Below are 13,732 nucleotides of genomic sequence, written 5' to 3' on the forward strand. Positions count from 1 at the left end.
TTACCAGCTTAGTCATTGTCCTTTTCAAATGAAACTATTAAATTAATTAAACAAATAAATATTGACTTTACCTGGAAAAAGTGAGCTAATATTTTTTAAAAGGGCCTTTCTGAGCCCTTCACACTCTTTTATAACATTAATTATAATTATAAAAAAAATCTACATTCTCTAACAGGTTTATTTGCGATTGTTTACATGATGCACAGTGTCCTCTACAGTAAACTTTATCTGATCAGATCATATAATTAAATGCAATTCTGTGGATTTCCTGTTTCTCCCAAAGCTCAGGTTCATTAGAAACTCTGAATGGCATGTATATTTCCTGTGAATTTTAAATTTCATATGAATTTCCTGTGAAGATTTGACTGTAATAATACGGCATATATATCTCCATCCAGGCTTCTGCTTTACGAAACAGATTTAAACTTTAAAAACACCGATATGAATTGCTTCCGACATTATTGATGACGTATTTCCGCAGGTAGGTGTGTAGTGCGCATGCGCTTTGCTGACAGTCGGCGAACATGGCGGCGCTGGTAGGAGGTCGCTGGAGTATCGGCAAAAACAGAGGGCAAATCATTTCTAAATTAATTTCCGCAAGAGCAGGTTAGTGTTTCGGTGTTTATGATTATTACTAATTTATTACTGGTAAAAATGTGATGTTTAATGATGTGTTTATATTAAAACACTATGAGCTGTAATATAACCTTAAGCACAACATAACTCTAACGCTAGCAGACTGTAGATTCAGTTTCGCTTATTAATTACAGGACAGGATGAAGAGCAAGTAGAGATAACAACAGCATTTAAAACAACAGCATTTAAAACAACAGCATTTAAAACAACAGCATTTAAAACAACAGCATTTAAAAAGTGTTGAAAAGGTCTGGACTGATTGATTAATGAAGAGGAGCCGAGAACCCTGCGAGGGAAACAATTATTACAGAAACTTTCAATATTTTACTGCAAAAATATATGTTTTTTAAATGCAAAATATATAAAACTGTACTTATACTTTTATCTTAATTGTCACAGTATTACATGCACTGATCAGCCATAACGTGAAAACCACTGACAGGTGAAGTGAATACGATTGATTATCTCGTCACAGTGGCACCTGTAAAGGGGTGGGTTATTATCAGGCAGCAAGTGAACAGTCAGTTCTCAAAGCTGACACGTTGGAAGCAGGAAAAATGGACAAGTGTAAAGATCTGAGCGACTTTGACAACCGGTGAACCGGCGACAGGGTCATGGGCTCCCAAGGCTCACTGATGCGTGTGGGGAGTGAAGGCCCGTCTGGTCCGATCCCACAGAAGAGCTACTGTAGCACAAACTGCTGAAAAGTTAAAGCTGCTCTGATAGAAAGGAGTCAGAACACACAGTGCAGTGCAGCTTGCTGCGTATGGAGCTGCGTAGCTGCAGAGCGGTCAGAGAGCCCATGCTGACCCTGTCCACCACCCAAAGCTCCTACAATGGACACGTGAGAATCAGAACTGGACCATGGAGCAATGGAAGAAGGTGGCCTGGTCTGATGAATCACATTTTCTTTTACATCATGTGGACGGCCGGGTGTGTGCGTCGCTTACCTGGGGAAGAGATGGCACCAGGATGCACTATGGGAAGAAGGCAAGCTGGTGGAGGCAGTGTGATGCTCTGGGCAATGTACTGCTGGGAAACCTCGGGTCCTGGCCTTCATGTGGATGTTACTTTGACACGTACCACCTACCTAAACATTCCTGCAGACCAAGTTCACCTCTTCATGGTAACGGTGTTCCCTAATGGCAATGACCTCTTTCAGCAGGATGATGCTCCCTGACACACTGCAGAAACTGTTCAGGAACGGTTCGAGTAACATGATGAAGAGTTCAAGGTGTTGACTTGGCCTCCAAATTCCCCACATCTCTATCCGATCGAGCATCTGTGGGGTGTGCTGGCTATCAAGTCCGATCCATAGAGGCCAAATCTCACAGCTTACAGGACTTAAAGGATCTGCTGCTAACGTCTTGGTGCCAGAAACCACACACACCTTCAGAGGTCTTGTGGAGTCCGTGCCTCGACGGGTCAGAGCTGTTTTGGTAGCACAAGGGGAACCTACACAATATTAGTCAGGTGGAGTTAATATTATGGCTGATCGGTGTATATCTTCTGTAGGTGGAGTACAGTAAACATATTTAGACACATATTTTGAAATGCATACAATATGTATACGTTTGTTTTCCATTTCATGTAATTACGTTTAAATGCTGTTTATTTATTAAAATAATTTAAAGAAATTTAAATAAGCAGGATTAATACTTAGGGCTGTTTTGTGTGTGTGTGTGTGTGTGCTCGTGCAGCGTCTGGTCTCTCGCAGGATGTGCTCCCCGGACCGTATCCTCGCACTGCAGAAGAACGAGCTGCTGCTGCAAAGAAATACAACTTGAGACTGGAGGACTACCACCCGTACCCTGATGATGGACATGGGTCAGTTTCACACACACACACACACACACACACACACACACACATCACATGTCACTATTTTATTAAGACAAAAGAAAAAAGAAAAAAGAATCACACCCACACATGATTAATTTATTAAGGAGAGGGGAATCTCACACATATGACCATCGCACACCCAACAAATATCGCTAATTCGTTAAGGGAAAAAAGAATCACATGTCACAATCACACACACATTGCATACAGTCATGGGAAAAAGAAAGTACACCCTCCTTCAATACTATGTTTTTATTTATTAGGGCCTAAACAATTGTCTGGTCTTTACCAAGTTCTATAAACAACCACATAACCTCAGGTGACAACAAAAAACACAACAGATTTCTATATCTAGTCATTTTTCCCAAAAAGTAAACCAACATTCAGAAACCAGGTGGGAAAAAATAAGCACATGTCCACAATCATTAAGAGAGTTATTAGCAGCCAGGTGTTACTAATGAAATGCAAAAGATTAGTTAATCATTAAGAAGTGTGACTGCCTCTATAAAAGCAGAACTTTTGGCAGTTTGGTGATCTGGAGCACTCAGGTGTGTCTACATCATGCTAAGAAGAAAGAACATCAGCCATGAGCTCAGAGAAGCAATTAGAAATTCAATGTTCTACAGTGAGAAGGAAGGTTTACGAATGGAGAGCCTTCAAGACAGTTGCCGATCTTCCCAGGCGTGAGCGTCCCAGCAAATGCAGTCCAAGGTCAGACCATTTAATGCTCAGAGATATAAAGAAAAACCTAAGCGCTACATCATGTGACCTACAGGCCTCTGTAAACACATTAAATGTTTACGTTCATGACGGCACAATCAGAAAAAGACAGAACAAATATGGCTTTCATGGAAGGGTGGCTAGGAAAAAGCCCCTTCTCTCCAAAAAGAATATGGCAACATGATTTAGGTTTAGGTTTAACACAAAAGTTCTGGAGCAATATCCTTTGGACTGATGAGAGCAAGGTGGAGATGTTTGGTCATCATGTAAAGTGCCATGTTTGGAATAACTGAACTGAGAGACTGATTAACTCTTACAGAAAACATTTACTTCAGGTTACTGTTGCTAAACGTGGTTCTACATGTTACTAATTATAGGGTGTACTTATTTCTTCCCCACCTAGTTTCTGAAAGTTGGTTTACTTTTTGGAAAAAAATGACTCCAAATTGAAATCTGTTGTGTTTTCTTGCTGTCAGCTGAGGTTATTTGTTTGTTTATAGAAGGTGGTGAGGAACACATGATTGTTATTTAGGCCTGATACATTAAAAACATAGTACTGAAGGAGGGTGCACTTTCTTTTCCCCATGACTGTATGCTACACAAAATGAAAGACTGTGTAAAATGCAAAAATGCTTGGAAAAGTAGAAACTCTTCTAAATTGTAAATTCTAAAACAGAAATGCAGATGTAGGTGGTATATTGAAGCAGTATAACCAGAGGTTTTGTTACAGTAAATCATTATCTGTCATGTTGATGGACAAGGTTGCAACAATTATGTCAAATTCTAATTTTTAACGCTTACCAGGGTTTTTGAGTAGTCAGATTAATTGAAATATTAGAGATGTACGTGCTGTCTCTTAAAATCTTAGAATTCTCACCCTTACCTCGGTAAATTGCACAAAGCCATTTCTTTCTCACAAGCACATTGCTGTGAAATGAAAGAAAGCTCAAGTATGGATGTTTGCATGAATTATTTGTGAACTTATGGACGCTGCAGTGATTGCAAGCTGTATTTGCTGCCATTGTTCACGATCTCTACCTAGGGTTAGCGTTTCATAAACACTGAAGTGCGCAATTTCTGCCACCGGCAGTGGTGCTAAATGAGTGCATGGGGATGTTTTGCCGGTAAAGCGCTGCTAGAGTGGTTTCGATGTTCTATATCTGTGACAGAAGAAGAATTGAATGGCTTGAATAGATTGAATCCCTTATTTTGGATCTGTCACAATGACAGATGGCTTTCAGAATTTTCCATCAATATTGTAAAATTCTGTAAATGACAGGAAATTCTCGGTTAACAGAAGTTGAGTATAACCCATCCTTTGTGGCTCATCAGCGCCCCCATGCTGTAGTGTAGTTTGGTGTAGTGTCCCAGCAGAGTGTCTGTAGTTCAGCTTTGTGGTTTCCTCATTAAATAATAAGTAAATAAACTTTATTTATATAGCACTTTTCATACATTTAAAATGCAGTTCATGGAGCCTTCAGTGTAAGATGCTGCTTTATTAATTGTTTGTTGTTGTTGCTTTAGCCTTGGCGATTACCCGATGCTGCCGGACCGCTCCCAGCATGAGCGAGACCCCTGGTACCAGTGGGACCATCCAGACCTGCGAAGGAACTGGGGGGAGCCGGTACACCCACGCACATGCACACCACACTGATTTCCTCTCAGTCTATTCAAGTCAGACAACCTGAAACTAATCATATTGAATCTAAATTTATTCAATCTGAACCAAACTGGATCAGACCTAATCAAAACTGACCTCATCGAATCAGACCTGATCAAAGTGAACCAAAACAAATCACACCTAATCGAACCGAACTGGATCAGAGCTAATCGAACTGAACCGATCAGACCTGATTGAATTGAATCAGATCAGACATAATCAGCCCAAAATGAATCACACGTAATTAACTGAACTGAATCATACCTAAATAAACCAAACTGAACCATATCAAACCTAATCAAACTGAACTGAACCGGGTTAGACCTAATCAAACTGAACTGAAAGAAATCACATTAACTTGCAGCATGTATCATGTGTTTGGGACTATGGTAGCTCAGTGGTTAATGCATTCTACTAATGATCAGAAGTTCATGAGTTCAAATCCCAGCACCACGAAGCTGCCCCTGCTGGGCCCTTGAGCAAGGCCCTTTACCCTTAACTGCTCAGTTGTATAAATGAGATAAATGTAAAATGTAATGTCCTTTGACTTCTGTAAGTCACTCTGGATACGGGGGTCTGCAATGTAAATGTGACCAGACCAGACCTAATCAAACTAAACTAAATCAAATCTGATTTCCAGCACAGGTGTGTGACTGATGGTGGCTTTAAGAGCCTCAGTGTTTCTGTGGCTTAGCAATTACTCCATGAGCTGACCTGTGTGTGTGTGTGTGTGTGTGTGTGTGTGTGTGTGTGTGTGTGTGTGTGTGTGTGTGTGTGTGTGTGTGTGTGTGTAGATTCACTATGACTTTGACATGTACATCAGGAACAGAGTGGACACGTCCCCCAGCCCTGTCGACTGGTCTACCATGTGCAAGCGCTTCTTTGGCTTCTTCACCTTCATGATGGTCATGTTTGGCCTGGGGGAGGTGTTCCCTGCCTACCAACCTGTAGTAAGTCTCGCACACACATACACACACACTACAGGACTTTAGGAGGTGTTACCCACCTCACAACCTTTAGTGAGTTACACACATTCATTTTAACAGTTAATTTATATCCACTCAGAAAAGCAGTAATACAGGACATACAGTACATAATAAAGGTACAGAATACAGAAAAATTCATCATCCACCAGTTAAATAAATTTGTATCGAGATTATCAAGGGTATAAGTAGCAGGCTGGTGACACTGAACAGTATTTTGCTAGCAGACTAGCTCTCTTTTTATGCACCCCCCAGCTGTAAGCCCTTAATGACTAGTCTATGGACATGTCCTAGGCTGCCGTATATGAAGAGCAAAAAATAGCCATGCTTTGAGATGTTATATACACACGCACACACACACACACCCCAAATACCACAGGTCTCTCATCTTTGAACAAACAATCAGCATAATTGTACATATATATATACGCTCACCGTCCAGTTTACTAGGAACACCTGTACATCTGCTCATTTATGCAGTCATCCAATCTGTCACAATTCATAAAATCATGCAGATGCAGGTCAAGAGCTTCAGTTAATGTTCACATCAAACATCAGAATGAAGAAAACGTGTGATCTCTTTGATGTTAACCATGGCATGGTTGTTGGTACCAGATGGGCTGGTTTGAGTTTTTCAGAAATCTCCTTGGATTTTCACACACAACAGTCTCTAGAGTTTACACAGAATGGTGTGAAACATAAAAAACACTGAGTGAGTGACAGTTCTGTGGGTGGAAATGCCTTGTTGATAAGAGAGATCCGATGAAAATGGCCAGATTGGTTTGAGCTGCCAGGGAGGATAGTAACTCAGATAATCACTCTTAATAGTCTGATAGGAAAACACTCCAGAGGGTGGTGAAGAATGCCCAGAGAATCACAGGCACCAGCCTCCCTAATATTAATATCGTCTACATGGAACGGTGTACAAGGAAGGCCCGAAGCATCTGGGCAGATTCCACTGTTCACACAAACTGTTCATCTTGCTCCCCTCAGGGAAAAGACTGAGATCCTCGAGACTCACGAATAGCTACTTTCCACAAACTACAAGACTTCTAAACAGGTCCTCCTCTAAGTTTAAACCTTCACATACCTTGTCATAATGAGTCTTATGGCACCACAAACACTGTTTTTGCACTATGATTTGCACTACGCATTTGCATGTGTGTGTGTGTATATATATATATATATATATATATATTACACACATCCTTACTCAGAAGAAACTGTATTTTGTTTGATCCTCAGCTTTATGTTGAATTAGAATGACAATAAACTTGTTTGCTTGCTTACTTAACAACCGTGGTGTGCAGAAAAGCATCTCAGCATGCACGAAACACCGAACCTTTGACGTGGAGGCCGTATCATGGCTCACCCTGCACTCTGACCCCAACTTCCTTACAAGCTGGAATACGTGAATAAAAGAATTTCACAAGGTGTTTCAGCCTGCAGACCCTCCACTCACTGGAGTTTTTGTTTTTTCGCACCATTTTCTGTAAATGCTAGATACTACTGTGTGTGAGAATCCTAGGGGATAAACAGTTTCTGAAATACTCAAACCAGCCCAACAACCAACACCCTGGCACCAACAACCATACCACAGTTGAAGTCAGAGAGATCACAATATTTCTTCACTCCGATGTTTGGTGTGAACATTAACTGAAGCTCTTGACCTGCATCTGCATGATTTTATGCATTGTACTGTCCTTAGAGACAGAGACACAAACACATACACACACAACTAAATAATCATTAGCAGGATTGGGAATTGTTAAAATTCTGGATGGTTATTTGTATGAGTGTGTGTTTGTGTGTGTGAGAGAGATTAATTTGAAGATTATGTTGATTTGTTAGGGATGTGTGTAAAAGAATTTTTTTTTGTTAGGTGTGTGTGAATGATTATGTTGATTGTTAGTTGTGTGTATTAGATGAAAGTGTGGTGGTTTTTGTGTGCAGGCCCCAAAGCAGTATCCCTACAACAACCTTTATCTGGAACATGGTGGCGATCCAGAGAAGCAGTCAGAACCTGTTAAACATTATGAGATCTAAGACATTATCCTGTGTGTTTTACTTCTGTGTATGTGTGTAATAAAGTCAAAGCTGAAACTTTCCAGGTTTCCTTTACTGTCTTGCTTTCTTTAATATGAACACAGTGATGTCACTCAAATCTTTTACTGATTTTTATACAGTAAATTTTAATATTATCTTCAGTCTTTCAGTCTAGAAGCTGTTTAAATGAAAAAGGGTGCAGTAGCACTTTTTTGTCTTCTGATGAATGTTAGTGAGTATAAAAGAGGAGGGCTGGACTCGTGCTCATCTTAAGGTGAAGGGCGTAACCAACTATTAGAAAAAAGACTATTTATTTATTTATTTTGAGTTGGTGCAACATTCAGCTAGAATTTGTAGTGACTATTTTGGTGTTTCACTTGCTGTTCCAAGTAATAAATAACTATCCAAATTATGTGAAACTGAGACTCTCAGTTGCTTGATGCCATTTATGTCCATGGTTTCATCTGTCAATGTGGTAAAATAATTTTTATTGTATTATCCCTGATTTCAGTCTCACAACATGCTGCAAGTTTATTTTGGGGTCATATATGTTGCGATTACAGGAGCCATCTAAATACGTCAGTTGCCATGAGTTGAAAACTATGCAAATTGCTCAGTTCATTGGCTGTTTTATTTGAATTAAAATAAGGACGTTTTCTAATTGAACTGCACTTATGCTTGAATTTTCTGCTGAACAAAAGCCAGTTCAGTGACACCTTCCCCTATTCTGCTCATTGTCCTCTATAACATTAAAAGATTAAAACTGATTGATCAAATTTCATTCAATTTATACTTTTTTTATCTTTTCAATGCAATAAATTTTCAAAGTTGTCTTTCATTTATCTCAAGTAAATGAATTTGCTGTGAACAATCAAGTGTGAAAAGCTTGAAACAGACTTTTATTTTATTTTTTGTTTATAAATGGTAAAAAATAGTATTTCTTGGAATTATTTAATGTAATTATCCCCTAAAGTACTTGCTGACTGTAGAAGGTCATGCCTGTTTATGTGGTTGTGTTAGTTAACCCTAACCGTAATCCAGAGAACCGGGAGAACTATGTGTGGGCCACGGCTTGGCAACAATAAAATTGATGTTAGCATTATGACTTAGAACTAATTGTTGTAGCTTAGGCTGCTGGCAGCTGCTGTCTGTGCCACATACTCACACAAACAAAAGTGTGTGAACACACAATGCTAGCCTATCGATCACGCCCCTGCCTCCCTATACAGGAGGCAGTGAAACAATGATAGTGGCTTTCCGAGATCCCTGATTGGTCAACTGATTCCCGGCTGGTCACATGACAAATGTACAGGTTTACAGTTAGAGCAGAGAGCCATCTTGGCCTTTAATCAATATGGATAGCAAAGAAGAAAAGGGGGAGCAGAAAAGGCTAGATTAAAGAAGTGAAAGGCATTAGAGGAAGATGCAAGTAATTTTCCCATCTTACAGGTAGTTTGCAACATCAGCAAGCCCAGACGATAGTGCAGCTGCTGAGACAGGTATCTATGGCACACACAGTGTAGCACTGCGTAATACACACCACTCTAGCAATGAATGTTGTGTGATCATCTCATTGCAAATAATATAAATGCAAATAACCTACAGAGAAAAAGCCACAGTAGATACTCTACTGCTTTAAATCATGAGAAGGTTATAGCTTGACAAGCTACAATTTCTAGGTAGCCCATCTTTCCTTCACATTCAAGCTACATTCAGTTTAGTGTTTATTAATTTTAGTCTCAAGGAATTTTCAAAGCATTGCTGTGATATTTATGAATGACTGGATTGTTAGTTTCAAAATTCTTATGTAGCTATCTAAGTGTGGAAGATATTTGCTCTTTCTGTAGTCTTTGAGAAGCCCTATTCATCTTTGGGACTCATTTGGTTTGGATTCATTGGCCTTTGGCTTGAGACTTTTATTTTGACATTTGCCCCAGGTCACCTGATGAGTTAATATGGTGTCTTCCATATGCTCAGGTAGACTCTCTCAGTCAGTGGAAGATGCTGGAGTTTTGTACCACTTCTATTCTAATTCTTCTGTTGCTCTTTAATTTGTTATTGTAAGCTTACTACATTGGAACCCCCTTTTTTGTTTGGAATTATGATCCTTTGAGCAATTTGAACTATTAGATTTGGATTTCTCTGTGTATTGCCTGCCTGCCTATCCCTTTGCTTGCCTGCCTGCTTGCCTGCCTGCTTGCCCCTCTCACACCATGATTGAACACAGGTATGACTCACTAGTAGACAAGATCTCAACAGTGGATTTAACTCTTTGACCACTACATTAAGTACAAAACTTGTCTTTTGGAGTACTTCTGAAACTGGACTCTGGAAATGGAATTATTTGTTTGAATGAAACTGGAGGTTGGGGTTGAATCAGGATTGCTTGATCTGTTGTAATCTCCCTTTAATCACTTCGATGCATTTGGAAGTATTGAATATCTGCTGAATTGTGAGCAAACATTTTATTTTGAATGTACTACTGGAGTGTATTTTATGTGTTGGTGTGGTTTGCCTGTGACTGGAGTCCAACTGAAGTTTGTGAAAAACATTTCAAACAACGGAAAATGCTGATTCTCCCACTGAGGCTGCCGATACAGCCGCCATGATGGAGGACACATTATAACCTGCAGAGGGAAATTGAGTGTTTGCACATGAAGACTGAATGAGTTAAAAGAACTAATGGACAAAAGGTAATGCTGTTGTTGTGAACAAAGGTGTTAAAAATATAATTTGTGCATTGAATGAATTTGATGAAGCTCATGAGTCTGTTCAATAAATGTTAAGTAATTATGAAAGGGAAGATGATCATTTTTACTGGTATGTGCCAAAAAGGAATACTTATTCTTCATTTCTTAAGGAAGTGGAAATATGGAAAACCAATTAACCTGATCCACAAGAAATGATTACACATTTACATTTTACATTTACATTTACATTTACATTTACAATAGAAATGATTACACCCCTTGACAGTGTTTGAAATGTATCTAGGAAGTAAAATAAATTAAAATGTTCTTCTAAATCTGGTGTACCTTCTGTATCATCAACAAAAGCTGAAGCTGAGAAAGCAGTTCTTTTGTAACATGCTGTTGGGCTGAAAAAGAAGCATTCTTTTGAAGTACAGAGAGTGGAGCTGCAAAAGGCAATAGAACAAAGTTAACTGGAAACTGACATAGCTTCAGCAAATGCTAAAGGTCTAATATTTATTAGGTATTTGGAATTGTTCTGTTTTGGATAACGTTTTTCTGTTTTGTTGTCGTAGATGCTTAGTATAAAATTAGGTTAGTATGGATCAGTCCTCGGCTTGTGTCCCATGTCATATTAGCTGATGTTTGTCTATTAAGTTATTTAATAATTTATTTAACTAATCGTTTGTGTCCCTAGCATATTTGTTTGGTCCTGGAGCTGCTTTCCTACATAAAACTCACACAAGGTTATATTTTACTTCACTTACCCTCTAATGGCACAACAATGCTTTAAACATGTCAACTTTTAAATATCACACATTACATGTTAATATCAAATATTCAATTCAATTCAATTTTATTTGTATAGTGCTTTTAACAATGGACATTGTCACAAAGCAGCTTTACAGAAATAAATGGATTCACAAAAAATATATTGTAAATATGTGAATTTATTTCTAAATATGAAAAATAAACATTTTTATTTATTTGTTTGTGTATTTATGTATTTACCACTTGCTGTGTTTAATGATTTCTAATTGAAGGTGAGAAACTCACCTCTCTGCCAGTGGCTTTCTGTTAGCACTGTTAGGTTTCCCAAGCCACTCTAGCAGTTTTCTGGGGTTAAGGTTTTGGGGTTAGAAATAAGGTTAGGGTTAGGTTTAGGCTTAAGGCTAAGATTCTAGGGTTAGGGTTAGGTTTAGACCTAAGCCAGGGGTTTGGGTTAGGGTTAGGATTTTGAATTTACAATGACCCCCCATCGCAGTCCGAAAACTGCGTGGTTGTATAGGGAGCCAAGGAATTGCACGGGCTGGCGCCTGTTAAGCACTGCTATAGCTCTGGTAGATACTGTGTCTTTGCAGTCATAACTGTTGGGCATTGGTTGGATTTTATGCTTTGTTTTAAACACTGATTAGTTTACGGTGCCATGGGAAGGAGCGCAGAGTGAGGATGAGCCACTAGACCGAGCAGGTCAACCCCTTATGCCTGTATGGGCATATTACTGCTCACCTACCGATCCTTCCTTTTGATTTGATTTTGTCTTTTGATTTTTAGGTATACACAAATCTTGTTTGTCTCTAGCATTTAGCTGGTAAATATAAATATAAATTGTGAGTGTTTGTCTTTTTAGTATTATGCATTTTTTTAAAGGTCCATCTGACTAATATATTTTAGGACACATCATCAGTAGTGTACCTCAGAGTCATCAGGTGTTTTGGCCTTTGAACACTATACACCTTCGTCTGAGGCAGCAAGCCCATGTTTGTGTCCCATGTCCAATTGTATGGTGTTTATTTATTTATTTATTTGTTTATTTATTTCCCTAGCATGTTTATTGAGTTTTGGATTTGCATTCATTGATAAAACTTAGGTTGTTTTTCTGCACTTGCCATATAATGGAGTAACTGTGCCTTAAATCTGTCAAATATTAAATGTTGAACACTGCCTATAATATTAAATATTAAAATGAAACACTAATATTTTTTATGTACCATTGACTGTGTTTAATGATTCTCACATGTAAGTGGAGTTGAGAAACTCACCCCTCTGCCAGTGGCTTTTTATTAGCACCACAAGGTTTCCAAAGCCACTCTAGCAGAGTTTGCTTTCCCGCGAGGTTGATGGAGGCTGTTTGTCCCAGCGGATGTCCCCAATGCTGACCAACAAGCTTCTACTGGGCGGACCCCTGCAGTTCATGCTGCCAAAAGGGCCGTGCAACCCCCAGATTGCTGGAATGTTTGGTTGGATTGCCAGTCCAGGTTATTACATGGCAAGCTTTGCATCATTATTGTGAGTAAATAGTGACCCCTACTGGCTGTGATCATGACCAGCACAGCAGTTTCACTCAGCAGGTCACATTCATGCAAGCCCAAAAAAAATGGCTCTGGTTTTTTTTTTTGTGTTATTAAATTTAAGATTTTTTAAAAAGCCTATTCCCATAATTCTGTCTGGCAAATTTAATAAAATGAATATTACTGTCCAATTGTATTAAAGGGCTAAGATTTTAGGGTTAAAATAAGGTTAAGGTTAGGTGTTAGGTTTAGATTTAAGACTAAGATTCAAGGTTTAGGGATAGGCCTATGCCTAAAAGTGAGAGTTAGGGCTGGTGTTAGGTTTAGGGCTAATATTTTAGGGTTAGGGTTAAGCATTTAATCTTAAGGTTAGGGTTAGGTGTTAGGATTAGGGCTAAGATTTTAAAGTTTGGGTTAAGATTTATGTCTTACGGTTTGAGTTAGCTATTAGGATTAGGGCTAAGGTTTTAGGGTTAGGATTAGGCTTCCAGTCTTAAGGTTAGGGTCAGGGTTAGGGTTGGGTCAGGGTTATGGTTAGGTATTGGTGAAAGTACAATGATTCCCCCATCGCAAGTTTGTTGCATGGTTGAATAGGGAACCAAAGAATGTGCATGGGCCAGCGCTTGTTAAGCATTGCCATAGCAAACCCCTGCTTGGGGTCTGCTAATTTAACAACTCCAATCAAACATAACTCGATCAGGCTTTAAGCTGGTAGGTTGGGTTAGGGTTAGGGGGTTATCCCTATTCCTATCCTTACCTTACTCCAAAAGCTGACGCTTCGGAATAGTCTCGGGAAAGAGATCAGGCTTCTACTAGTATAGCCACCCCCCGAATTGGAGTGCAAGAAGCCACGTTGAGCCTGGT

The 13,732-nt window shown here is 39.2% G+C and overlaps 1 protein-coding gene across 1 annotated transcript; it reads left to right on the forward strand.

Moving 5' to 3' along the window:
* Positions 1–449: 449 nt before the first annotated feature.
* Positions 450–7,948, forward strand: ndufb8 (NADH:ubiquinone oxidoreductase subunit B8). The gene is made up of 5 exons (XM_026947821.3): positions 450–606; positions 2,337–2,463; positions 4,723–4,822; positions 5,653–5,808; positions 7,795–7,948. Exons 1-5 carry the CDS (start codon positions 525–527, stop codon positions 7,885–7,887), a joined length of 558 nt encoding a protein of 185 aa, XP_026803622.1. The 5' UTR covers positions 450–524; the 3' UTR covers positions 7,888–7,948.
* The last annotated feature ends 5,784 nt before the right edge of the window (positions 7,949–13,732 follow it).

The sequence above is a fragment of the Pangasianodon hypophthalmus genome, chromosome 12 (genome assembly GCF_027358585.1).
Source record: "Pangasianodon hypophthalmus isolate fPanHyp1 chromosome 12, fPanHyp1.pri, whole genome shotgun sequence".
In the NCBI taxonomy this organism is placed as follows: Eukaryota; Metazoa; Chordata; class Actinopteri; order Siluriformes; family Pangasiidae; genus Pangasianodon; species Pangasianodon hypophthalmus.

Excerpts from the sequence above, each read along its gene's own strand:
- ndufb8 (XM_026947821.3), top strand. The coding sequence starts at position 525 with ATGGCGGCGCTGGTAGGAGGTCGCTGGAGTATCGGCAAAAACAGAGGG. Across the intron at positions 607-2,336 it reads ATTAATTTCCGCAAGAGCAG|CGTCTGGTCTCTCGCAGGAT; the intron begins GTTAGTGTTTCG and ends GTGCTCGTGCAG. Across the intron at positions 4,823-5,652 it reads GAAGGAACTGGGGGGAGCCG|ATTCACTATGACTTTGACAT; the intron begins GTACACCCACGC and ends GTGTGTGTGTAG.